Source organism: Salvia splendens, chromosome 18 (assembly GCF_004379255.2).
Source record: "Salvia splendens isolate huo1 chromosome 18, SspV2, whole genome shotgun sequence".
Taxonomy (NCBI): Eukaryota; Viridiplantae; Streptophyta; class Magnoliopsida; order Lamiales; family Lamiaceae; genus Salvia; species Salvia splendens.
In genome coordinates this window covers 18,098,135-18,124,592 of record NC_056049.1, presented here as the reverse complement: position 1 = coordinate 18,124,592, position 26,458 = coordinate 18,098,135, and the positions used below count along the sequence as shown (strand labels likewise).

The 26,458-nt window shown below is 38.7% G+C and overlaps 3 protein-coding genes across 3 annotated transcripts; 2 read left to right on the top strand and 1 right to left on the bottom strand.

Annotated features, from left to right (window-relative positions):
• Positions 1 to 2,700: 2,700 nt before the first annotated feature.
• On the top strand, positions 2,701 to 11,601 carry LOC121777236 (26S proteasome non-ATPase regulatory subunit 1 homolog A-like). The gene is made up of 13 exons (XM_042174423.1): positions 2,701 to 3,012; positions 3,872 to 3,935; positions 4,194 to 4,299; positions 4,412 to 4,523; positions 4,608 to 4,776; positions 4,928 to 5,409; positions 5,524 to 5,659; positions 5,764 to 6,012; positions 6,103 to 6,323; positions 6,418 to 6,676; positions 6,887 to 7,119; positions 7,194 to 7,686; positions 10,963 to 11,601. The coding sequence occupies exons 1-13, from the start codon at positions 2,864 to 2,866 to the stop codon at positions 11,287 to 11,289; spliced, it is 3,000 nt and encodes a 999-aa protein (XP_042030357.1). The 5' UTR covers positions 2,701 to 2,863; the 3' UTR covers positions 11,290 to 11,601.
• Positions 11,602 to 13,228: 1,627 nt separating this feature from the next.
• On the top strand, positions 13,229 to 14,953 carry LOC121777934 (60S ribosomal protein L13a-4-like). The gene is made up of 4 exons (XM_042175268.1): positions 13,229 to 13,657; positions 14,082 to 14,198; positions 14,289 to 14,376; positions 14,636 to 14,953. Exons 1-4 carry the CDS (start codon positions 13,386 to 13,388, stop codon positions 14,777 to 14,779), a joined length of 621 nt encoding a protein of 206 aa, XP_042031202.1. The 5' UTR covers positions 13,229 to 13,385; the 3' UTR covers positions 14,780 to 14,953.
• Positions 14,954 to 24,142: 9,189 nt separating this feature from the next.
• LOC121776325 (probable pectinesterase 29) lies at positions 24,143 to 25,977 on the bottom strand. The gene is made up of 5 exons (XM_042173501.1): positions 25,538 to 25,977; positions 25,309 to 25,468; positions 24,940 to 25,152; positions 24,610 to 24,854; positions 24,143 to 24,528 (listed from the first exon to the last, which is right to left on the bottom strand). Exons 1-5 carry the CDS (start codon positions 25,747 to 25,749, stop codon positions 24,354 to 24,356), a joined length of 1,005 nt encoding a protein of 334 aa, XP_042029435.1. The 5' UTR covers positions 25,750 to 25,977; the 3' UTR covers positions 24,143 to 24,353.
• Positions 25,978 to 26,458: the final 481 nt, after the last annotated feature.

Below are 26,458 nucleotides of genomic sequence, written 5' to 3'. Positions count from 1 at the left end.
TTCGAGCTCGAGTTGCACCATGAGATGATCGCCTACCTTCGCGCACAAATGAAGAAGTAGTTTTTTCATTTTTTTAAAATTTTTATGACTTGTATTTTGATTTTCTAGGATTTGTAATTTTTTTCTAGGATTTGTAATTTTCTTTTTTCAACTGAACAATGAATTTTCCTGGTTTTAATTGTTCAACGTATTCTATATTACGAGTAACATATGTTTTAGTTGTGAATAGTGCAATTTAATAGTTGTGGTCTGGGATGGGGCCTGCATAGTTAGAGGAGTTGTGGCCTGAGACTCAAATTGAGGAGAATGATGACGTCGAGGGGACTTGGGTCCTGAATCCGGGCCAGGGTTGTGGATGGCCTAAATACTCCATCCATCCCACTCAAGATGGCCACATTCTTGAGTGGCACGGGATTTTAAGGCCATCCTTAACACAGGCGGGCTGGATCGTCCTGTGCGTTGGAGGGAGCCATTTCGCAGCCCAGGCCGCGCCTGGTGCCGCAGTTGCATCCCGGGGCTGCGGCACGACTCGGTGTTGGATGGCCTTCGGGCCGGACCCGACCCCTCTAATTTTTTTTCGATTTTTTGGCTTATTTATATCTCATTTCTTCAACATTCTTCCCCTAATTTCTCACTTCTATCCTCTAAATTATTTCAATATTTGTTGTTATAGGACTTGTAATTTTTATTTTGTAGGACTTGTAATTTTTATTTCTAGGCTTTGTAATTTGTAGTTTTTATGGTTTGTAATTTTTTTCCGACTGAATAATGAATTTTCCGTGTTTTAATTGTTCAACGATTTCTATTTTACGAGTAAAATATGTTGTGGTTATGAATAACGCAATTTAATAGTTGTGGCATCGATGAGGCCTGCAGGGTTATAGGAGTTGTGGCATGAGCTTCAAAATTAGGGGAATGAAGACGTGGAGGGGACTTGAGACCTGAATTCAGGCCAGGGTTAAGGATGCCCTAAGAGAAGTTGTTAGGTGGAGTAAGTAGAGAGAAAAAAGGTAATCGAATATTTTAATGAGAGAGTAGATATGGATTTATTTTCAAATATAGAAAGTGACCATATTGAGTGAAACAAACTATAAAGGAAAGGTGGTAATCTTGAATGGGATGTATGGGGTATATTTTAGTTTGTGCGTAGCACGGACGTGATACTAGTTATTACCATAATATAAAAAAAACATTTACACTTATTAATTTTATTTAATTATTCATAATTAATTCTTATTAAATATAAAAATAAAACATTTTAACCTTTTAATTTTATTTCAAATATTAGAGGAAACATCTTTTTTAGTACATCAACTATCTCAAATGAGCAAATTTGCTCCGTAATATTTCATAATATTTTTTGAGGTCCATTGACTATAAGTTAATATCAATTCAACTATTTTTTTTTGGCTATTTTCAATATTTTCATGACCAAAGTACCCTTAAGGACATGAAGGGCAATTCAATCTATTTATTCATCCACTTTTTACTTTCTTCTAATTTATTTGGAATTAAGTTTAATAGACCTTATACTATTATTATTAATATATACCATACCTTATTTGAATATTATGATATTACTTTTTAGTGCTACTTAATACTTTTATATAGTTACATTCTCAATTATTTAGATAAAACTAAGATAAATATTTTATTTTAATGAATCTCGTAAATTTATTAAATTGAAAATTTAAGTTAATCATAAAATGTAATATATACTACATTGAAATAAAAATTTAATAAAGTAGAAAAATATGATTCACGGATAGTCAAGGGAATAGGTATGAGAACTATGAACAATTTTCATGATGTTGTAAATGACCTAATGATAATATTAAGACGCGACATTATGAAATGATAGCAACTATTAGTTTTTTATTTAATTAAACAATCATAGATTTAAATTAATCATATATTCAACTAAGAATGTCATTGTCTTTTTTATTAAATTGATATTGATAATTTCAACTAATTTTTTTAGACTACTTACTACATAAGAGTAGATAAAATAAAACTTAGCTCTTTGAATTAACTTAGCTCTTTGAATTATTTAAGATTCTACATATGTTAATAAATTTTAATTTATTTTTAATCATCAATTTTGTATTGCACTTAAAAATAACATATTCTATATATAGCTTTAAGATTAAAAAATTAATATTCCATCTAATAAATTGAACTACTTTTATAAGTATAAAGTTTACATATATTTATATCTAAGTTATTTCACTATTAATATTGAATATAGTACAATGATTTAAAATATTACAAACAAGTAAAACTAAACGTAAATAATTAATAGTAATAGAATATTAATATCATTAAGATATTTTATTTTGGAATTAAAATTAGAGAGAATATATTTTTGGTACATTAACTATCCCAAATTACATATTTTAATGAAAATGAGAGGGTAAATAGATTGAATTGCCCTCATTGGCCTTAAGGATGCTTTGGTCATGAAAATATTGGAAATAGCCAAAAAGTAGTTGAATTGATATTAACTTATAGTTGATAAATCTTAAAAGATATTATGAAATGTTACGGATTAAATTTGCTCATTTTGGATAGTTGATGTACTAAAAAGATATTCCTCGTAACATATTATAATAACATTCTTATTAATTTATCCAAAATATTACTTTTATAATAAGCCATTATCTATTTACTATTCTAAAATTTACTGTAATTTAAATCGAATCTAATTGTTCTGCAGTTAGCCCTTCGCTCAAGAAACACTGTAGAAAAGCTCCATCGTCAAGACGAAGCAAGAAAATAGTTTCTCCAAATTACTTCTGTTATATCGCCTTTGATTCCATCGCATCTCCGGAAATTGGAAAGACCGGCGCCCTAATTCTGTGAAATGGCTGCGGCGATGACGGTGAGCTGCGCCGGTGGGCTACTGGCGATGCTCAACGAGAGCCACCCAACTCTCAAGATACACGCGCTGTCTAATCTCAATACCTTCGTCAATTACTTTTGGCCGGAGATCTCCACCTCTGTCCCAATCATGTATTCTCCTTTTTCTTTTCTCAATCCGATTGCATGAATTGGGCCTTCTCTATCTTCATTTTTCTTCTTCTTTTACATTAGCGACAAATTGGGATTCGAAAATTGGGAGTAAAGTTATGTTCTTTTTAACATTTTATGCCGGTGTGTGATATTGAATTCTTCCCTCCACCCAAAAAATGGGATTTCATTGAAACTGTGGTGTATTTTAATCCTTGAATTCTGGTGGTTGGGGCTTCTAGGTATAGCATCATGTAGTGGGAATTCAGTGAGCTGATCTTCAGCTTTTGATTGATTCGGTTTGTGCATTAGGTTTGATGAGCTTCACTGGAAAGTGAAATTTCAAAGGATTAGTAATACAGGGAATGTATAGGTATACCTTGTTGAGGAATACCAGACACTGTTGAATGTAATTTCTAGGTAGTATGTGAAGTGAAACATTCTCTTTAAAGACAGGGGTTGGGACTTGGTGGGATGCTCAAGATTCACATTGTGATATTCATTTCGCTATCAATACACTTTGTGTATGTGGCTTGGATGAGGTCATGAAGCAAAATTATGCTGTAACCCATATAGTTTTTCTGCACCTTGCTGGTTTATGACTAGTTGTTATGGGGATGTAGTTGCCTATGATTTCATGTAGCTAACTTGAGTTTGTGCTGATGCATATTCTATGAGTTATCTTTGTATTTATTGTTTACTATCTGACATTTTGGGATCTTTACTCACCTGTTGATATCTGATATTTAAACACAATTTATTTGGGTTTTATTTTGTCTTAGAATTCAAATTTTATCAAGTCTGTTTGTGTATGTTTGACTTGTAATAAGTAATATATTGAAATTCTCTAATATAACTGCAGAGAAAGTTTATATGAAGATGAAGAATTTGAACAGAGGCATCTAGCTGCCTTACTTGTTTCCAAGGTATAATATTTCATTTTTGGTTCTAATATGGTTACTCTTATTAGTTGCTTCTCTGTGTGTTTAACTTTTAGAAATGACGATGTTTTTGCTGTCTTGTTATCTTTGTCAGTGTGTACCGAGCATATAGTATTTTTTGCAATTATGCATTCTTTATCTAAATTCACCATATTAGGTGAAGACTTGTTTGATGCATGATAATTGTTTCATCTTTTAATTTCTTTTGTCTTCTTTTACAATGTACATTGTTTCTCTCATCAGGTTTTTTATCACCTGGGTGAACTTAATGACTCACTATCATATGCTCTGGGAGCTGATCACCAGTTTGATGTGTCAGAGGATTCTGAATATGTCCACACTCTTCTTGGTAACTCTTGCTGCTTTGTCAAATTAGATTGTGTTGCTTCATGTGTAACTTTTGGTGGTGATATTATAATGTGCCATATGTGATAGTTTTGTTATCTTCTTGTGTCCCTCAGCTAAGGCAATTGATGAATATGCCAGTCTGAAGACTAAAGCAGCTGAGGCAAATAATGAATCAGCAGTAATTGACCCTAGACTGGAGGCAATTGTTGAGAAAATGCTTGATAAGTAAGTGAAGTTACATTTTCTTCTGACTGAGAATTTAATGCAGTTTCTTTACTTTGTATTGCCTTTTCTTACCCTCTTCTACAGATGTATTGCAGATGGAAAATACCAACAAGCTATAGGAGTGGCTATTGAATGCAGGCGACTGGATAAGCTCGAGGAAGCAGTTATAAGGAGTGACGATGTTCATGCTACTATTAATTACTGCATTGATGTCTCTCATAACTTTGTATACAGAAGAGAATATCGTCTTGAGGTGAAATTTTGTAAGCCTGTTTGATAGTTACTTTGCTGCCAAACTCTTGTGAATCTGTTATATGTTAATGGATGAACTCTTTAGCATCTTAGGAAGCTATTTGTGTAATAGATATATAAATATGACATTCTTGCTCTCCAATCTCAAACAGGTGCTCCGGCTTCTTGTCAAGGTATATCAACAATTGCCCTCACCTGATTACTTGAGCATTTGCCAGCGCCTAATGTTTTTGGATGAGCCCGAAGGAGTAGCAAGCATACTAGAGAAACTCCTACGATCCGAAAATGCAGATGATGCACTGATGGCATATCAAATAGCGTTTGATCTGGTGGAGAATGAACACCAAGCCTTCCTTTTAAAGGTAAGGGATCTGATCCCCAGTGCCAAGAAGTCGCAGCCTTCAGAGTCAAAGCAGTCTGATTCTGCACAGCCAGATGCTGATGCTGTGACAGGAAGTATTCCTGTTGTACCGCAGGATGTTCAAATGACAGATGGGACTCAAGCAGATAATAGTGCAGAATGTTCTAATCCACGTGAAGCTGCTTACGATGAAAGATTAACGAAAATGAGAGGGATTTTGTCTGGAGAGACTTGCATACAGTTGACTCTGCAGTTTTTATATAATCACAACAAGTGAGGCATTTCTCTAATTTTTTCTTAGTATCGGACTTTTTATGTATCTAGATTCAACTCACATGCCTAAAATTAAGTGGTCTAATAAACATTAGATTTCTTATCACCTTTCAGATCAGATCTTCTCATTCTTAAGACCATAAAGCAATCTGTAGAAATGAGAAAGAGTGTTTGCCATAGTGCAACTATATATGCCAATGCTATTATGCATGCTGGAACAACTGTTGACACGTTTCTTCGTGAGAATCTGGTATGTATCCATTGACTGAATTAATTAAGAATTTGCCCTCATAATCATATACTATATCTATGTACTTCATATTCTCCTAAAACTCCATACTAATTGTATGTCAGGACTGGCTGAGTAGGGCGACAAATTGGGCTAAGTTTAGTGCTACTGCAGGACTTGGGGTTATCCACAAAGGTCATCTGCAACAAGGAAGATCGCTAATGGCACCTTACTTACCACAAGGTGGGGCTGGTAGTGGTGGTAGTCCTTATTCTGAAGGTGGAGCTTTATATGCTCTTGGTTTAATCCATGCAAATCACGGGGAGGGCATTAAACAATTCCTGATAGAGAGTTTGCGTAGTACTAATGTTGAGGTCTGTACTTTGATTTTTTCAAGTGATATTATTCTATGGTTCTTATGTGATCACCAGTGGCTAAATGGTGGAATGTGACAAATGGTGCAGGTTATTCAGCATGGTGCCTGCCTTGGTCTTGGTTTGGCAGCTTTAGGCACTGCAGATGATGATATCTTCGATGAGATAAAAAATGTTCTTTACACGGACAGTGCTGTAGCTGGTGAGGCTGCTGGTATAAGTATGGGTTTGTTGATGGTTGGAACTGCTAGCGAGAAAGCTGGAGAAATGCTTGCTTATGCTCATGAGACACAGCATGAGAAGATTATTAGGTAATTATTGATTTCCCATTCAAGACTGGGAAATATATTATGGCATGTCTTGTTTCGTTCCTCAGTCTTATTTTTTTATTGGACTTGTTGGCAGGGGTTTGGCATTGGGCATTGCACTTACTGTCTACGGGAGAGAGGAAGAAGCAGATACTCTGATTGAGCAAATGACTAGAGATCAAGACCCTATCTTGCGCTATGGTGGAATGTATGCTCTGGCGTTAGCATACAGGGGAACAGCAAACAATAAGGCCATACGTCAACTGCTGCACTTTGCCGTATCAGATGTGAGTGATGATGTCAGAAGGACTGCTGTACTTGCCCTGGGATTTGTTTTATATTCTGATCCTGAACAGGTTTGTACCTTCCTTTTGGTGGTCCTTCTGCTGATCTATTGTTTAAAAATCTATGCTTAAAATGTCTATTAACTTCTTACTCGAACAAAAGGAACAAAATTTTACCGGATGTCTAACTTATCTGTCTTGATTTATCTTAGATATAAGTGTTGTCAAGGGTTCTTTCCTATCACGACTCATTATTAATTTATGTACTTCCTCAAAATGCAGACTCCTCGAATTGTTTCGCTTCTATCAGAGTCATACAACCCACATGTTCGTTTTGGTGCTGCACTAGCAGTTGGAATTTCTTGTGCAGGAACTGGTCTTAGTGAGGCCATATCATTGCTTGAACCTTTGACATCAGATGTCGTTGACTTTGTCCGCCAAGGTGCTCTAATTGCAATGGCAATGGTGATGGTACAAACCAGTGAAGCCAGTGTTTCCCGTGTTGGTCAATTCAGGTACTGTTCAGACTGTATTTGACTTCGCTATATCCAATTGTAACCTTTCAGCTTACATTATCTTTTGATCATAGGCGACAACTGGAGAAAATAATCCTTGATAAACATGAAGACACAATGAGCAAGATGGGTGCAATTTTAGCATCTGGAATCCTCGATGCTGGTGGAAGGAATGTGACCATCAAGTTGCTTTCAAAGACGAAACATGATAAAATGACTGCAGTAGTTGGTCTGGCCGTATTTAGTCAGTTTTGGTACTGGTACCCGCTAATATATTTTGTTAGTCTGGCACTTTCACCAACTGCATTAATTGGTTTGAACAAAGACTTGAAAGTGCCAAAGTTTGAGTTCCTATCACACGCAAAGCCATCATTGTTTGAATACCCAAAGCCTACAACTGTACCTACCACTAATTCGGCTCCTAAGCTACCCTCGGCAGTTTTATCTACATCAGCTAGAGCCAAGGCCAGAGCTAGTATGAAAGATGCGCAGAAAGCAAATGCTGAAAAGGCCGAACCAAGTTCTGTAAAGGGAAAGGCAAGTGAGGAAGATGGCGACACCATGCAGGTATATGCCACTATTTCTATGTGTTAGGAGTAAAAGGCTAACCCTCAAAAACATATAAGCACGAGAGGTGCTTGGAGAAAATAACTCACTCTAATGAACTGTCCATCTGAAATAGGAAATAACTCTCGGCACTTTTATTGGAAAGAAAGAGAACAAATACTGAAATATAAATCCTCCGCAGAGGCCTACGGCTACTCCATCCTAAACTGATCTTCTTCCCCAAGATGCCTTTCAACGTCTGGGGTCCTCTATTTATATGAAAACTAATGCAACAAAATAGGAATAAAGAAGCTGAAATAACAACCTAACAATCTACTGATTTGTCTCCCCCATATCTCTCCATCGGTTAGCTTGCATAGCTAATCAAGTCAGCCATCATTTGAGGGACTATTCTGCTGACTCATACTTGGCCAAACCACTTCCCTATTTGTGTGCTTGTACAATCTCCACTTCGTATCAACTGCCTCACCCTCAAAACAGCCTTGTCCTCAAGGCTAGACAAATTCTCAGATCAAGATCAGGGGGTGGCTTAAACTCAAGCTTGTAGATGTTAATCTATCGGTTTGGTCGATGCCCTAGTTGATTCCCTGGATTGTGTGAAGAGGCACCGAATAGAGACCTAGAGAAACACAATTCCTTGGCACTATGCTTCATCTGCCGTTCCGACGAAACATGAGACGAGCTGTTGAATTGGAGTACAGGTGATGAGGGCAGGGGAGGTGCTGGTGGCGCCGAAACAGGCACTATCCCCATATATGGGTCTTCAAAAACATCAGGCACTTTCAAACCACACTCTGATGCTGTCTCCACAAGGATTGAAACGTTATGTTCCTTAGGTGGCTGTCCGTTAGAGGCAACAGACAGTTTGGGGAATGGAACCTCATCCGGTAGGTTCTTTGACGCCATGGCTGCTGAAGGATACGGGCTAACAACTGCGGCTGCTGCTGCTGCGGTAATATTGTTAGCTGTGGGTGAGATTTTTGGCTGTTTTTCGGCAATGCGGACAGTAGCAATAGGGCCTTCAGTGTTGTGTTTGGATTCTACCAAAACTCCGTTTCCCTCGAAACGCTTCATCAACTCCCGTGCGAACCGGGCCTAGGGAAGATCCGGAACCCGTTTCCGCAGCAGCTGGTACCAAGGAAGGGCTGCGCCTGCCAAGGCCACCATGGCCACGCCCACCCGATTTTCTGGCGCAGTTTCCGAGATCAAAAAATATTGTTCTGCCCTTGCTAGCCACGCGAGGGCGTCAGTGCCATCAAAAGTCGGCATAGGTGATGTTGAGTTGTTGCCGGTCGACACCGAATTTGATTCCCGATTTTCAGAGGACGCGTCGTCCTCCGGTGGTATTTTGGACCTGTGATTGAGCGTCGCGAAACCCGCACGCATTTCTACTATCAAGGCGTCGAGTTCCAGCATACGGACGCCCAGTTCCAGCATACGGACGAAAGGGTGTCGGCATTGGAGGCGAAACTCGACGCCTTGATAGTAGAAATGCGTGCGGGTTTCGCGACCCTCAATCACAACTCCAAAATACCACCGGAGGACGACGTGTCCTCTGAAAATCAGGAATAAAATTCGGTGTCAGCCGGCAACAACTCAACATCACCTATGCCGACTTTTGATGGCACTGACACCCTCTCGTGGCTAGCAAGGGCGGAGCAATATTTTTTGATCTCAGAAACTGCGCCAGAAAATCGGGTGCGCGTGGCCATGGCAGGCGCAGCCCTTCCTTGGTACCAGCTGCTACGGAAACGGGTTCCGGATCTTCCCTGGGCCCGGTTCGCACGGGAGTTAATGAAGCGTTTCGGGGGAAACGGAGTTTTGGACGAATCCAAACACAGTGAAGGCCATATTGCTGCTGTCCGCATTGCCGAAAAACAGCCAAAAATCTCACCCACAGCTAACAATATTACCGCAGTTGTTAGCCCGTATCCTTCAGCAGCCATGGCGTCAAAGAACCCACCAGATGAGGTTCCATTCCCCAAACTGTCTGTTGCCTCTAACGGACAGCCACCTAAGGAACATAAAGTTTCAATCCTTGGGGAGACAGCATCAGAGTGTGGTTTGAAAGTGCCTGATGTTTTTGAAGACCCATATATGGGGATAGTGCCTGTTTCGGCGCCACCAGCACCTCCCCTGCCCTCATCACCTGTACTCGAATTCAACAGCTCATCTCATGTTTCGTCGGAACGGTAGATGAAGCATAGTGCCAAGGAATTGTGTTTCTCTAGGTCTCTATTCGGTGCCTCTTCACACAAGCCAGTGCATCGACCACACCGACAGATTAACATCTACAAGCTTGAGTTTGAGCCACCACAGATCATCTGTGAAATTGTCTAGCCTTGAGGACAAGGCTGTTTTGAGGGTGAGGCAGTTGATACGGAGTGGAGATTGTACAAGCACACAAATAGGGAAGTGGTTTGGCCAAGTATGAGTCAGCAGAATAATCCCTCAAATGATGGCTGACTTGGTCAGCTATGCAAGCTAACCGATGGAGAGATGGGGGAGACAAATCAGTAGATTGTTAGGTTGTTATTTCAGCTTCTTTATTCCTATTTTGTTGCATTAGTTTTCATATAAATAGAGAGGACCCCAGACGTTGAAAGGCATCTTGGGGAAGAAGATCAGTTTAGGACAACGTAGCCGTAGGCCTCTGCAGAGGATTTATATTTCAGTATTTGTTCTCTTTCTTTTCAATAAAAATGCCGAGAGTTATTTCCTATTTCAGATTGACCGTTCATTTGAGTGAGTTATTTTCTCCAAGCACCTCTCGTGCTTGTATGTTTTTGAGGGTTAGCCTTTTACTCCTAACAATATGACTGTAAAATGATCTTGTATAAAATGCAGATTTTAACCAATTAAAATGTAAAATGATTGCCCTTAAAAACAGTATGTCTTGGTTAAAAGTTCTGAACATTCTACGTTACAGATCAAAATATACATTATGTAACATCTAAATGCAAGCCTGCCTGGACTGAGTATAATAAACTCCATATTTCATGGTGTGGTCATATTTTTTACATATTGGAAAGCCTTTCCGTGCGACATTAACAAATTAGACATAGCCTTGGGAGAGGTTGCTATAATACCTTAGTTAATCACTGTCATTAGAAATCCTTTTCTCTAACCTATATGGAAGTAATGATCTCTAACCTATATGGAAGTAATGATCTCTAACCTATATGGAAGTAATGATCTCTCTCAAGTCTCCACTGCTTGATGATGGAATGTGTGAAGTTGCTGACTTTAACCTTGTGTGTTGTATTATGTTGTCAGATTGATAGCGCCACAGAAAAGAAGTCTGAACCTGAGCCATCATATGAAATCCTGACCAACCCGGCTAGAGTGATTCCGGCCCAAGAAAAGTTCATCGAGTTTCTTGAAGAAAGTAGATATGTCCCGGTGAACTCAGCACCCTCAGGCTTTGTTCTGCTAAAAGACCTTCGTCCAAGTGAACCCGAGGCATTAGCTTTGACCGATTCACTCTCATCCACAGCACCAAATGCTACTGATGCATCAGCCACTGGACAGCAGGGCTCTGCCTCGTCAATGGCAGTGGATGACGAGCCTGCACCCCCACACGCGTTTGAATATACATCATAGTGAGAAATGCTCCATTTCTGTTCTCCGAGATTGAGTAGTCCGAACAGAAATCATTGTGGCCCGAAAGTCACTTAATCGAATGCTTGGAGTTGTATCCAACCCGCTTGATTATGCTTATTTGTTATGTTGTTTATGAATGCGGGGAAACAAGAAGTCCGTAGAAAACTGCATCACAGGAAGTCTCGGTGAGCAGGGGGTGAAGTCGACCACGTAATTTGTATGTTTCTGTAATTTTTATCTCCACCTTTTGTACTTTACATGTACTACTACTAAACTTGGAATTTCTTTCATCAATGAAGCTGTTTTTTCGCATGTTTTTCCCTTTCCATTTTGATCAAACATACAAGTGACGGAATGTTCGATTGTGAAATTAAACCATGCAAGATTGATATACGTTCCAAGTAATTGGTCTTGGTATATATTCACTTTCTGTAAATCGATTTCTAATAAGTGGGAAATAGTGGATAAAGTTTGTCACTTGAGTTGGAAGATTAATTGCGATTTCTAATAAGTGGGAAATAGTGGATAAAGTTTGTCACTTGAGTTGGAAGATTAATTAATGTTAATCTTATAGGATTTTGATTTATGCAAAATTAAATTTAAATACAGAAATGAAGAACAAAGTTTACGTAAGGCATTTTTAGGTCATTGTTAGTTTATTTTTAAGTCATTCTAACAAAGTATGACTTAAAATGATCTTATCATGACATCAAACCCGGATTTTATAATATAACCTAAAACTGCTTAATAATGAGTTTCCGTGTTTTTAGTTAATTATTGACCATTATATCATTTAATCATAGGGCAAAGATTTGAGTTGCATTTCTAGATTTAAACACATAATTGTTTTGACCATCTCCCTATTGATAAATGAACTAAGTATCTAAGAGGTTCCATAATTCCATGTAATAATCATGTGTACAAGTGACGGGTGATAGAGCTCATATGTGTGCGCCACCGCGGTTGGTGTCAAGCCACATAGGACACGGCACGGCCATGGGCTTTGACTTGAATATTAGTTATAGCGATTGGTTCGGGCCTGGCCTAATATCTCTGTGAGCTCGTCATGCATAGAGAGTATGTACCTTGAATGACCAAGGACGTGAACTTCAGTCCAGGCGCGTCTCATCTCAATATACCCACACTAATGGCTTTCGGCTATTAGGCTTGCCATGATGACTATTTTTTGAATGTACATAGAATTCAACATGCGACGTACCAGGCTACGAATTGAATAGAGTAGTCATTGCATGCATCCGGGAATTTCATATTGGGGTGCAGTAGATAATTTCACTGACATAAAATTTAATATTCAATTTATCCTCTTCTGTCATTTCAATTATTTATTTTCCAGTGACTCGCTTTGTTGTGCATAAAAATAAATTATTGTTTTATTATTACATTAAAAATTTCACTAATTAAGATAGAGGCTCTTAGATATTTATATAACAAAGAATTTATTTTAGTTCAAATATTTGTGAAAAAATAAAACAATCATATTTTTAAAACAAAAGTATCAAATATGAGCATTAGAAACTGTAAATAATAAAAATATATCTAACCATACTTTTATTGTGAATAAAACAAATGAGAGAGTAAATAATAAAATAATTATATGTAAACATTAGATAGAGACTATAATCATTAGTCAAGACATAATTCAAGACAGAATGCTATGATAAGTTTTTGGGTATCGTTATACCCCTTTGTTCTTAATTATATATGCCAGAACATGCACTTTTTTTTGCAATCGCAGAAAGAGGCTAGTTGTTTTAGTAGGTATTCAAATGATGAATAATTGACTCAATAAATTGAAGTTGTAGATGGTCTCTTTCTTTTGCACCATAACATTTTTTTTTCTAATTTTCTCAAAAAAATGTTTATATATACTTATTTGATTTGTACAAAAGAGAATAATTAAATACACCTATACACTAGTACTAATTTTAAATTGGAGAAAATGTAATGGACTTTGGTCCAAATCGGAAGGCAAGCTCAAAAACCCCCAAACCCAATCGAACCCTAACAAAACCCTAATTTCCGTTGATTACCGCTGCACTTCCGCCTCCGAGGAGAGAGAGAGATTGTGATTCGAGATGGTCTCAGGTTCGGGGATCTGCGCGAAGAGAGTCGTGGTTGATGCGAGGAACCACATGCTCGGCCGCTTGGCCTCCATTCTCGCCAAGGAGCTCTTGAACGGCCAGAGAGTCGTCGTCGTCCGATGCGAAGAAATCTGCCTCTCCGGCGGCCTCGTTCGCCAGAAGATGAAGTACTTGAGGTTCCTCCGCAAGCGTATGAACACGAAACCCTCGCATGGACCCATCCATTTCCGCGCCCCTTCAAAAATCCTCTGGAGAACCATCCGTGGGTATGCTTTATGCTCTGTTTTCATGTTTTATTTCAATTTCTATCATGTATCTTATCATCTGAAACTGCTTTGATTGATGTAGATGCTTTTGTTAGATACTAATTTGTTGTTTTTGATCTCAAAATTTATTATACTATTGGCTACAGAATGTAGATAATATTCAATTTGCTAGCCTGTTGATTTCAATTGATTCCCAACCAGAGATAATCGTAGTATAATTTTCTTAGAATTACTTTCCTAATAGTATGTGATTAGCAAAGCTTTGTAGCTGCATTCTGATTTAGGTACAGTTTTTGGTATACTGGCTCTAGTAGATTTGAGTCTGTGTTGATAACTCTCCTAGATTGATCAATATTGATCTGTCTTTAGGAAAATACTTCCTCTAGGAACGAATAATAATGTGGTTCGCGGCTTGTATTTTCAGGATGATTCCCCACAAGACTAAGAGAGGAGAAGCCGCCCTCGCACGCTTAAAAGTTTATGAGGGTGTCCCACCTCCATATGACAAAATCAAGAGAATGGTCATTCCTGATGCACTCAAGTGAGCCTGTTTTCTAAATGTTATGCAATCAATTTATTCTTCAATTTTGTTTCTATAAAAAGATTAATGTTTTATTATCGTTTTCTTTAGGGTGTTGAGGCTTCAAGCTGGCCACAAATATTGTCTGTTGGGTAGACTCTCATCAGAAGTTGGGTGGAATCACTATGATACCATTAGGGTAAGTTTCCTCATTTCTTGAATTTTCCATATAGTTGTTTTATATCCAATTTGCAGTTGTGGCTTAGCATTGATTGACCGCTACTTGCGTTAACTCTAATCTGAGATTTTTTCAAAATCTCAACCTTTTAGGCATTGTCAAATTCTTTGTTTGAAAAAGTTGATCTTGTTAATAATAAATTACTGTTATCTTGTGGAATTCGTTATTAGTGCACAGCCGGATTCTGGAAATTATAATACGTTATTTATGTTTGTTTTAGGAGCTGGAGAAGAAGAGAAAGGACAGAGCCCAGGTAACCTATGAAAAGAGGAAGCAATTGAACAAGCTGAGAGCCAAGGCTGAGAAGGTTGCTATTGAGAAACTTGGCTCACAGCTTGATGTCATTGCTCCTATTAAGTACTAAAAATTGTGATATATAGCTGTTGAGTGATAACTTTGTTGGAGACTACGGAGTTAGATTCCGTTAATTATTAAATCTGTTTTGGCTGTCATTTTTCTTTTTTGTCAAACATACGATCGTTGCTGTAATTCTCAAATTTTGCAAGTTTTAATAGACCTTCCAATGTTGTTGCCATAACTCATGTCTTTTATTTACTCGATTGATTTCATCCCATTTGTGTGTGATTGTTTGAGAGTGGCTAAACATGCCCACGGTTCACGAACCGGCGGTTCCGGTTCGGAACCGCCGGTTCCGGTTCGGTCGATGGCGGAACCGGAACCGAACCGAACCGTGAGGCTATTTCACGGTTCCGGTTCGAAAACCGGCGGTTCCGGTTCCGGTTCGGAACCGCCGGTTTTCCGGCGGTTTTGGCGGTTCCGGTTTTCGAACCGGCGGTTTCGCCGGTTCAATTATTATTATTATTTTTTTTTTTAAATTTGAAATTTGGCTTTATACAATAAATCGGAACAAGACAATGCATAATTCAAGCACAAATAAGATGAATAAGGAGAAAATGAAATAAATTTTATTGATTTTGAGTTGTAACGGACAACGATACATTACAATTTACAATACATAAGTATACAATACAACAACATACAACAATATAATATAATTTACAAGTGTCGTCGCCTCGTGGGACTCGGAAGGTAAATAAAAAAAATATGAAATGGGGGGGGGGGAAAGGAAAAATTGAAAAGGGCTTGGGATCAACTTAAACTTTTAAAGTTAAACTTTTCAAATTTAAGTTGAGTTGCCTACGTATCCACAATTTTATTGAGGAATCAAAGCCCACGTAGTTCTCTTACCTTAGGATCAACCATTTTTTCTTGCAAAATGTTGCCCATTTTCTAAGCAAACACATATCAGCACGCCATATACACATTGCTTCATTTCTAATAGGGGCAATTTGATCTTCCAAAGCAATCAATGCATCTCGAACACACATAGTCAGAATATTATTCAAGCATGGAAAAAATTAGCACTAATAGATAGTTTGTTCTGATTTTTTCCATGATAGATGCTTGAATAATGTTCTGACTATGTGTGTTCGAGATGCATTGATTGCTTTGGAAGATCAAATTGCCCCTATTAGAAATGCAGCAATGTGTATATGGCGTGCTGATATGTGTTTGCTTAGAAAATGTGCAACATTTTGCATGAAAAAATGGTTGATTCCGAGAAGAATTGTACTTGAAGATCATTAAAATATATTCCCCATTTGATAAATATCTTATTGGTAAAAAAGTGGGTATCTTTGAGGCAGATGGTACTGGAACACAAATTTATATATGGAATCTGGATGATACTTCAAGATCATATATAAATTTGTGTTCCAGTACCATTTGCCCCAAAGATATCCACTTTTTCACCAATAAGATACTTATCAAATGGGGAATATATTTTAATGATCTTCAAGTACAACTTAGCCGCAACAACGATACATTACAATTACAAATAAAAAAACATGAAATGGGGGGAAAAAATAATTGAAAAGGGCTTGAGCTCAACTTAAACTTTCGAAGTTAAACTTTTCAAATTTAAGTTGAGGTGCCTACGTATCCACAATTTTATTGAGGAATCAAAGCCCACGTAGTTCTCTTACCTTGCTTACCTTTTTGGTCAGCTGTGCTCGCCGTTCACCGCCCCCCGTCGACTCATTGCTAATGTTGAGTGCCCTCGCTTCTGACCTCGTCATCGCCATCGGAAGAAAATTCTTCACCATCACTCTCTACACGGAAGTCGAAATCCGGCTCTTGTGCTCTCATGTCCGCCTTTGCCCAATCGTCAAGTAACATAGTGGCTTCCATGTTCTTGGCGGAGAGATTGCTCCTTTTGTCGTCTAGGACACAACCGCCGACACTAAAAGCTTGTTCAACGGCGACGGTGGAAGCGGGAACGGCGAATATCTCCTTAGCCATGATGGAGAGTATCGGAAACTCTTTGTCATGTGTTCCCCACCAATTTAGGACGTCAATTTGTTGAGTAGGAGGACCTGCATATTGAAAAATAGAGCGCGATTCCAAATATATATCTAATTCACCAGTCGCTCTAGTCCTATTGGTTGTAGTACCGTATAGATCTTGCAATTGTGATACTACGTCGGGATCAATCATGATATTGGTAAAATCCCCTCCACCAAAATCAAATGTAGACGGACTAGGAGGAGCACGTACCTGGTGAGCGGTGTTATACCGCATTTCATATTCCGCGTAGAGAGAACGAAGTGCACTATCTAACCTTAGTTTGATTTCATCAACATCCGGAATACTTAGTTCGAAGCATTCTCCTCTTGTCAAGCCCATTTCGCGGAGTTGAGAAAAATCCAAAGCGTGCAAACAACCATAGTACATGTCTAAAATTTTATAAACACCATGCAACTTCCACTTTGGATCCAAGCATTTTGCAATCAAAAACACATTTGGAATACGTGAAAAATATTTTAACCATTTTTCAACCATGTAAAACAAAATAGCCTTCAACTCAATGAATTGAGTATTTTTCACACAAGTTTTAAAACCAATTGCCACATACATGCAATGCTCCAAAACGCGCACAGAAGTAGGATAATAAACACCGGATAACTCAACAGTGGCATTTTTGAAAGCGCGGAATAATCGAAATAAATCCATGCTGTGGTCCCAACAAGCGGGTATCAAAATCAAATCAGAAGGAACATGAGGACAACTTCTAAAAAAATCACATAAATACTCAATGTGGTTCAAAGTCGACTCCAACATATCATATGTCGAGTTCCAACGAGTTGAAACATCCAAACGAAAGTTGGTGTACCTGCATTGCTTACCATGACAATATCTCTTCCAAGCTCTACCAATAGGAGCTTTGTTATGAATCAACTTCACAGCAGTTCTAATAGGATCAACATACTTTTGCCACAAATCGATCGCATCTTGAACACACAAATTCAAAATATGGGCAATACATCGCACATGAAAATATTTACCATCAATAACAGGAGAACATGCACTGATTAGTTCATCTATGCTAGCAGTGTTAGCGCTAGCATTGTCAAAACCAATTGAAAAAATTTTATTGATCAATTGAAATTCATTCAAAACTTGAATGATCAATTGAGCAATTGCTTGTGCAGTGTGTGGTGCGGGAAATTCCCGAAATGCAATCAAACGTTTGTTTAAAGTCCAACTGTGATCAACGAAATGCACAGTGATGCCCATATACGAATTTTTACAAAAACAATCAGTCCACACATCAGAACAAATAGAAACTTTATGCCCTAAGTTAATAATAAACGTACCTAATTGCGCCTTCTTTTCCATGCATTGTCGAACAACGGCCCGAGTCATTGAAGTTCGACTCAATTTTCTTGCAGCGGCATTATAAACTTGCCGCATACTCGACTCAAAAGCATCGTTATCAAAAGCATTGAATGGAAAATGTTTCATAACGGCAAATCTAGACATCACATTAAGAGCATTTTTGTGATCATATTTCAAAAGAGTATTGCTACACGTACCTGATGTTTGGGATGAACCCGTCCCACTCCCGGTCCCGACTCCAGGTTGAAAGTTGAGTTGAGTTTGGGTTGGAGCGATACCAAACTCGACCGGATGCGCTTTCTCCATGTGACGGGTAAATGTACCGTATCCTCCACCCCTTCGGAATGTGTATACGTTTTCGCAATAGTTGCAATACACATTATAAGTGTTAGGATCGTTACTATCTTGTACCTTCTTGAAATGTTTCACCATGATGTTGGAGGTTAAAGACCTTTCAGCTGGTCTAGGAGGTTGAGGAGGTTGTCCACGACCACGCCGACTCCTTGGTGGTGGTGGGGGTGGCATTTCTTGAACCTCTTTTACCTCCTCCCCCTCCTCCTCGTCGTCATCATCATCATCATCTTCATCAACATTCACAGGGGTTGGACTTTGTTGGGAATAGGCACCGCGACCGGGAGCACCACTACCGGTACCAACATAAGCATCGCCTTGGTATTGAGAGCGAGAAAGAGCAATAGCATGTGCCACATCTTGCTCTTCTCGAGCCTACAAAATAATATTTGTATTGTAAATACAAAATAAAATTATGAATAATGTAATGTAATTCAAAATTAATTAAATTAGTAGATAATAAATATTAACCTGCCACTCATCCATGTTCATTTGAGAAATTTCATCAATAACGGATCTCCGAGATGGCCTTTTGGCCTTTCCCTTTCCCTTTCCCTTATCAACACGACCTTCTCGGGATGAAGACATATTGCTATGTAGAAATGTAGAAATATGGAATAATATTTTTTTTTGTTTTAGCAATTGAGAAAGGAAGACAACTTATAGAACTACGGAAACAAGTATAAGTGTATAACAATGCGTAATAAGAGTAGCACTTGCGTAATTAAATGGAAGCACAATAGCACAAATGAGAAATTGGAGACAAAGAGAGAGAATTGGGAGATTGAAGAGATAAACTCTTATTAACACAAGAGTGGGGTGAATGTAAATGAAGATAGAGGGGGGTATTTATAGATAAAAAGGGGGGGGGGGGAAATGGAAGAATTCGAATTTGAAATTTGAAAAAAAAAAAAAATTTGAAAAATCGGCAAAACCGGCGGTTTTTGGCGAAAAACCGCCGGAACCGCCGGTTTCTGGGCAAAACCGCCGGTTTCCGGGACGAAACCGCCGGTTCGATCTACGAAACCGTCTGCAAAAGCTGCGTCATGTCGCCTCGTTTCTCGCGCCGCAACCGGAACCCCCTGAACCGACGGTTAACCGCCGGTTAACCGGCGGTTCACGACCGAAAAACCGCCGGAACCGGCCGGTTTTTCAGCTAAAAAGCTGCCGCCGGTATGCCCCATCACATGCCTTGAAAAACGCGCCTGAACCGGCGGTTTAGCCGGTTAACCGCCAGTTCCGAACCGTCCGGAACCGCCGGTTCGGTGACGGTTCCGGTTCGAAATATCTTGAACCGGAACCGGACCGCGACCCGAATTCCGACGGTTCCGGTTCGGGAAAAAGGCCACGGTTCCGGTTCGGAACCGGAACCGCCGGTTCCGGTTCGGCGGTTAACCGCCGGAACCGGAACCGGTGGGCATGTCTAAGAGTGGCACATACAGTTTTCAATAATCATATGAAGTTTCTCTGTATCATTTGAAGATAGATCTCATGATCAATTGTGTATATTTTCTGCAAATTAGAGCTAGTTTCGAGTCATTGCATTTGCCTATATGCTAAGACTCCCTAAATTGAACTAATCCGCACCTCAAAAGCACTGAAAAAAAAGAGATTTCCCCTAGTTGTTTGTAAACATACTATTTGTGGCGTTCTTTTCATCAACCAATGCTGCACCTAGAGAGATGCCCAAGGTTTAGTGAACCGGTGGTTAATTGTGGAACTCGAATAGTTGGTTACAGTTCCAAACTGGAACTATGAAATTAAAATGGAACAAAAATTGTGACATTTTGAACCACTAGCTGGTTTAGGTTTGAAAAATTAAGATTCGAAACTGTGATTGAATTGCTGGTTCTGGGCGGTTTTGAACAAAAACTATGAGAAATTGCTAGAAAACCGTGAAATCGAATCAGAATCGCGAAAAATTGCCGGAATACTGGCGGTTTGGAACTGAAACGGCAGTTTGCATAACGAAACCGTAACCGCGAAATATGTTCTAGGTTTGGTTCTAATTTAAGATTTCCCGGAACCCGAACAAGCGATTCCGAACCGTAACCGGCAGTTCCTGAACCTTCGGCATGTCTAGTTGCACCACAACATTGTCGCTCTAAAATCCATCACTAGTCGACGTTGATCCATTCGGGAAAGGCCACTTCACAATGATCCAAGTTGCCATAGACGCCATCTTTCTCTCATTTGCATATGCCTTAAAAAGGGCATATACGGGTGAAGAAACACATGTTTCTCGTCCATTTTATCAATGAAAAATTAGTTTCATTTTTCTATTCTATCTTTATATCACAAGCCCTTCAAATTCCTTAAAGGAGAAGACAATAAAAGTACTACCTTCGTCCCGTATTAACTGTTATATTTACTTTCTTGCACTCGTTTTATACAAATAATAATAAATAGTTAAACTGGAAAAATAGTTAAGTAAGAGAGAATAATATAAAGAAAACTCTTATCTACTTTATTCTCTCTTATTTTATTATTTCTCGACCTTAACTATTTATTACTCCATCCGTCCCCAAAGAATATGCACTTTGGGGACAACACGGGTTTTAATGTAAAATTGGTAAAGTAAGAGAGATGTAAAGAGAAAAAGTAATTAAAGTATTGTCAGTGGAGAATGAGTCCCACCTCATTAGATAGAAAAGACTTTTCAAAACTAGAAATTGCATATTATTATGAGACAAACTAAAAAGGAATGAGTGAATATTCTTGTGGGACGGAGGGAGTATCATTTTTACAAAATGAGTGCAGAAAAGTAAATACGACAATTAATGCGGGACGGAGGTTCCTTTGTTCCATACTAAGTGACATATGTCACATGAATTTAGATAGTGATGTTAAGTAAATTAAATTTTATTGTAAATAATAAAATAGGAGAGAGAATAAACTAAGAAATGGAAAGAAAAAGTATAGTAGAATAAAATAAAAGGGATAATAAATTAAGAGATAAGAGAATAAGGAGTTAATTATTGCTAAAAAAATGGCTCAAATTGGTTGATTATTTTTTCTTTGAGTCATTTGTAGAGAAATGGGAAGTCAAATAGCAATGAATAAATTTCTGAATTTGGCTTTACAAAGAAGGTTTAGATAGGTTTGACGTTGCTGGTTTCCATTCAAATTTCATTTCTCAAGTGGAAATACAATTATGGTAGCTTTGACTATCTATCCAAACACTCAAACAACAACATGCGCACGGTCAAATGATTTTAATGTTTGGATTAGACTGTCATATAAATTTGTAGTGAATCATGTTCACACAGAACCCAATTTATGCATACCTCTTTAGAGCATCCGCAACGGTGAGTAAACAGCCGTCCTTCCGTCCGTGCCAGCGGCGCGGCACCGCCTGCTCGTCGCTGCGCTCTTGCCGCTGGCGCGGCACTGCTCGATGCATCGAGCACGTCCATGCCACTGAGCAGCTGTCGTGGCGCGTTCTGATTGGCCAACGACATTTTCGTTGGAAATTCATTTTTTATAAAAATCGAAAATAATACCAAAAATTTTATAAAAAAATTTCCGATTCCCAAAAATATGGCTGTTTTTTTTACCTTTTTCTGGAATTTTTTTGATTTTTTAATATTTTTTTATTCCCAAAATCATCTATAAATACACACATTTATCATCCATTTTTCACATCAAATCATATCTCATTCATCTCACATTCATATTTTTCATACAACTTATCTACATCTTCCTCTGTCACTCAAATCCTCTCAAATGGATTTCACCAATCTCATTGCGGAAGCGGAGCGCGAAGAACAAGAATACTATGAACAATATCGTGCCGCCTATGAAGCCTATGTCACCGCGAATACCCCCGCCCCTCCTCCTCGACCAACTAGATCAACTCGCCGCTACATCCATCGTGACCGGGAGGGAGCCAACGAAAGACTCGTTGCCGACTATTTTTCCGACCAGCCGCGGATTCCAGAAGATTACTTTCGGCGCCGTTTTCGCATGTCAAAATGCTTGTTTATGCGTATTGTCAACACATTATTAGCCCGTGTTGAATACTTTCAAACAAGTACAGACGCAACCGGTCGGCAAAGTCTCTCGGTGTTGCAGAAGTGTACGTGTGCCATCCGACAACTTGCTACTGGGCAAACGACTGACCTCTTCGACGAGTATTTGCATGTCGGTGAGTCAACTGGAATCCTTTGCCTTCAAAATTTTTGCGACAGCGTTCGTTCAACTTTCGGTGAGGAATTCCTTCGGGCACCCGCCACCGATGATTGCCAACGGTTGCTTCGTCTTCACGAAACAGTCCATGGTTTTCCCGGTATGCTTGGCAGCATTGACTGCATGCATTGGAGGTGGAAGAATTGCCCGACTGCTTGGAGGGAGCAACACTTAAGCGGCCATAAAGGCGGCGGCCCAACACTTATCCTTGAAGCGGTCGCCGACTACCGCCTATGGATTTGACATGCATATTTTGGTATTGCCGGATCCAACAACGACTTGAACGTGCTCTATTCTTCACCACTCTTCAATGATGTTTTGAATGGTGTAGCACCGGCGATCGACTTCACCGTCAACGGAAATGCATACCACATGAGTTACTATCTCGCCGATGGTATCTACCCAAGGTGGTCGACTTTCGTGAAAACGCTCAGCAACCCGCAAGACCCGAGGCGGGTTCTTTTTGCGCAGCGTCAAGAGCCCGCTCGGAAAGACGTCGAAAGAGCTTTTGGAGTCCTTCAAGCCTGATTCAACATTGTGAAGGCCCCGTCTCGACTGTGGTACGTGAAAAATATCGCCGACATCATGTACACATGTATTATCTTGCACAACATGATTATAGCTGACGAAGGACCGATGCCAGCTAGCTTTTACGACGAGGAGAAGTCAGAAGCTCAACCGCGAGGTCTCCCCTACGCCGAGGTTTGCATACGACGGTGGGCGAGAGGATCGAAACAAGGAACACAATGCGCGATACCCGAGCCTACATTGAGCTACAAGAAGACCTAATCAAACACATTTGGGCGAAATTCGGCCACGAGTAGTGGGTTTTTTTAATTTTATGAATTTAATTATGTAATTTTTAATTTTTAAGATTTTAATTATATACTTTTTAATTTTTAGGATTTTAATTATGTAATTTTTAATTTTTTTGTAATTTTTGTGTATTCCGGATATTTTTAATGCGTTTTAATTTTGTGGAAATGTTTTTATTTAAATTGAATAATAGAATGGTGGGACCCTTGAGCTTGTCCTTACGGAAGAGCACGGATGTGAGTGTTGTGCTCTTGCCTAAGAGCAGGGAGTAAAAGTGGGTCCGGGCCCACATCCGTGCTCGTTGGCAAGAGCACGGATGGGGATGCTATTACACATCTACATTGTTCTATTGTGAATTTATAAATGAAATTAAATTTGATTTCACAAGTTTAATTGTACTTAGCCCTTCATCCCAACTTAATTGGAGTGTTTCTACTGGGCACGAAGTTACTAAATTATAGTATTAAATGGAACTTAAAATAATATAGAAGAAGATATACAGTAGAAGAGATAAGAGAGAATAAATTTGGATAGAAAATAAAGTAATGAATGATTAGTTAGTTTTATTTTTCCATGAAAGAAAATGATTCAATTTACAAATTGAAATAATATTTGATCTTGTTTCATTTATTGAATGATTTAAAAGCTTTCTAACTTGAATAAAATATGAAAATAAACACAAAATAAATCCCATCCTTAATTGAGAAACAAGATGTGAATGCTATCTTGGTGAGGTTATGATTTATGAAGTGCAACAACTCAACTCAACTCGAGTACAACTCAGTCGGTTAGACACTTCTTCTTCCAATAGGTTAGATGTTCGAGTCTTCACGGGAGTAGACGAGGACTATTACATCTTCTTTTAGAAAAGAAAAAAAAAACACTCAATGACGACCCATAATTTTGAAAGCCTTCTTCACCCAACCTTGATCATCAATAAACGAAATGTTGGTCAATCGTCTCGCCTCCCTCGGTCGAAGCTTTGGCTCCCACTTGACTCTACCCGACGTATTCGCACCCGGGCCTCTACAGTTGTACTCGGCCATCATCAACGTCGATCTGCATTTTTCGTTCACACATTATTTTTTCAAATTTGATTAATATATGTATGAATGAGAAGGGGTAGATGTGTTTACGTACTCATAGCCGGTGCGGGACCAAGCATCCCAACCTAGAGGGTGTATGATGTCTGCCATGGCCGTGTTGTAAAATAGAACCCTAGCGTAATCCCTCCACGGCCTTCCTAGAAAGAATTTCCCATTTCCAACTACGTTGCAGTTTTTGAAGACGAAGCCGCTTGTATCTTGGGGATGGTTTTTCCCCTGAGATGTGATGTAGCCGGTTTTTCCATTCAGAGCTGCAGCAACCGCCGATATGGTGCAGCTCTGAATGAGAAAATTAAGCCCTGTTTTTTTTTATAATAAAAAAAAAAAGAAGACGAAGATGAAGATAAAGATTATTAATAATTACCTCGTAAATGGATTGAGCACTGCCAAAGATAAAGTCAACCGCCCCTTGGATGGTGCAGCTTCTGTACAAATGGCGGCCGTAAGCGTCCCACAAGGTGTCTTGCACCCCAAAGAATCTACACCGGTAGAAGGCTGATTTATCGCCTTGGATCAGTGCTGCGACCGCAGGCTCTACCGGATTTCGATTTCTTTCTGGAGGATAGTTGTATGAGTTCTACACCAGACAATGTAGTTGAGTCAGTATTCCTTTTTTTTAGCAAGAAACATCTTTTTTCTTTTGTCTTACTTTATTCTCACTTAACACAGTTTTCTTAAATCACGTGACTAGATGAAATGTCTCTACTAATACTATAGAGGGAGTATTGCGTACAGTGAATGTAATGCCCCGGGCAAGTATGTTGTCAGCTTGAGAAACAAAAGTAGCGGTTTCGTTGATGGGGCCATGGCCATTCCCCTCAACGAAGGTTTTCTTCCTTCCTGCTCCTTTGAGGTAGATGAATGGTTTGTCGTACGGAATCACAACTTGTTCCCTGTGACATAAACAACCAATTGTCAGAACAAATCAAATTTTACTGAACAAACAAGATTGATTGTGTGACCTATAAACGCCTTCTTTGATGTCGATTGTAGTCCACTTCCGGTTCTTGGAAGGAACGGAATTAACGGCTGCTTGGATGCTTCTGAAGCCGTGTTTTCCCGACGGATCAACCACGATGTGAGAAGGCGTTCGATGTTTTCCGGCAGCAGTGATGGATGAGAAGAGAGCAAAGATTGATAATGTGCAAATGCACCATTTATAAGATACTAGCATTTCTTTTGTAGGTGTTTAAGACAGGATTTTTTGAAAATTTTATGTATTATTGAGAAGAGATATTTAGTGCTGTGTAAAGATATAATTGGAAGTTTATATAATGGTAGAGAAGGAATGGGAGGAGAATTTTACTGCAATCATATATGAGGATATATGAGTTAATGCAGTTTTATACATTTACAGGAATGGCATGATTTCATTATAAATGATTATGGAGATTAATTTGCTTCTAATTCAGTTCATAAAAAGCCAAAGCACATCGAATCTATATATAGCTGGAATATGAAACGTATATATCCAAGATTGTTGAATTTGATGATGTCCATTTGTAAATTAATCCTAGAAATTCAATTATAAACATATAAATAAAGTTTAATTTTATGTTTATCCATAAAGTATTCCAAAATCATTTTGGAATTTTGGAATCCAAATTTATTTCTTAATTGACCCGAAATGTTATGTAAAGTGAAAAGTATCATTAAACATATCGTTTGTTACTAACTTAGCCCATAATTGACCCGGTAAGATCCACTATCACTAGTCCTATATTTTAGTTATTTCTACATTAATTTTAGCATAATTTTAATTATATTTATTATAAATTTTATTCTATTATAACTTAGGGGTGTGTCGTATTGCTAACTCCCTCTTAAAATGTTAACTACAACTAAATTATAGACATTGGATTATTAAATCAAGGCACAAGATC

Excerpts from the sequence above, each read along its gene's own strand:
- LOC121776325 (XM_042173501.1), bottom strand. The coding sequence starts at position 25,749 with ATGCTAGTATCTTATAAATGGTGCATTTGCACATTATCAATCTTTGCT. Across the intron at positions 25,469-25,537 it reads ATCAAAGAAGGCGTTTATAG|GGAACAAGTTGTGATTCCGT; the intron begins GTCACACAATCA and ends TTTATGTCACAG. Across the intron at positions 24,855-24,939 it reads GTGCTCAATCCATTTACGAG|AGCTGCACCATATCGGCGGT; the intron begins GTAATTATTAAT and ends TTTCTCATTCAG.
- LOC121777236 (XM_042174423.1), top strand. The coding sequence starts at position 2,864 with ATGGCTGCGGCGATGACGGTGAGCTGCGCCGGTGGGCTACTGGCGATG. Across the intron at positions 4,777-4,927 it reads GAAGAGAATATCGTCTTGAG|GTGCTCCGGCTTCTTGTCAA; the intron begins GTGAAATTTTGT and ends AATCTCAAACAG. Across the intron at positions 7,687-10,962 it reads AAGATGGCGACACCATGCAG|ATTGATAGCGCCACAGAAAA; the intron begins GTATATGCCACT and ends TTATGTTGTCAG.
- LOC121777934 (XM_042175268.1), top strand. The coding sequence starts at position 13,386 with ATGGTCTCAGGTTCGGGGATCTGCGCGAAGAGAGTCGTGGTTGATGCG. Across the intron at positions 13,658-14,081 it reads CTCTGGAGAACCATCCGTGG|GATGATTCCCCACAAGACTA; the intron begins GTATGCTTTATG and ends TTGTATTTTCAG. Across the intron at positions 14,377-14,635 it reads ATCACTATGATACCATTAGG|GAGCTGGAGAAGAAGAGAAA; the intron begins GTAAGTTTCCTC and ends TGTTTGTTTTAG.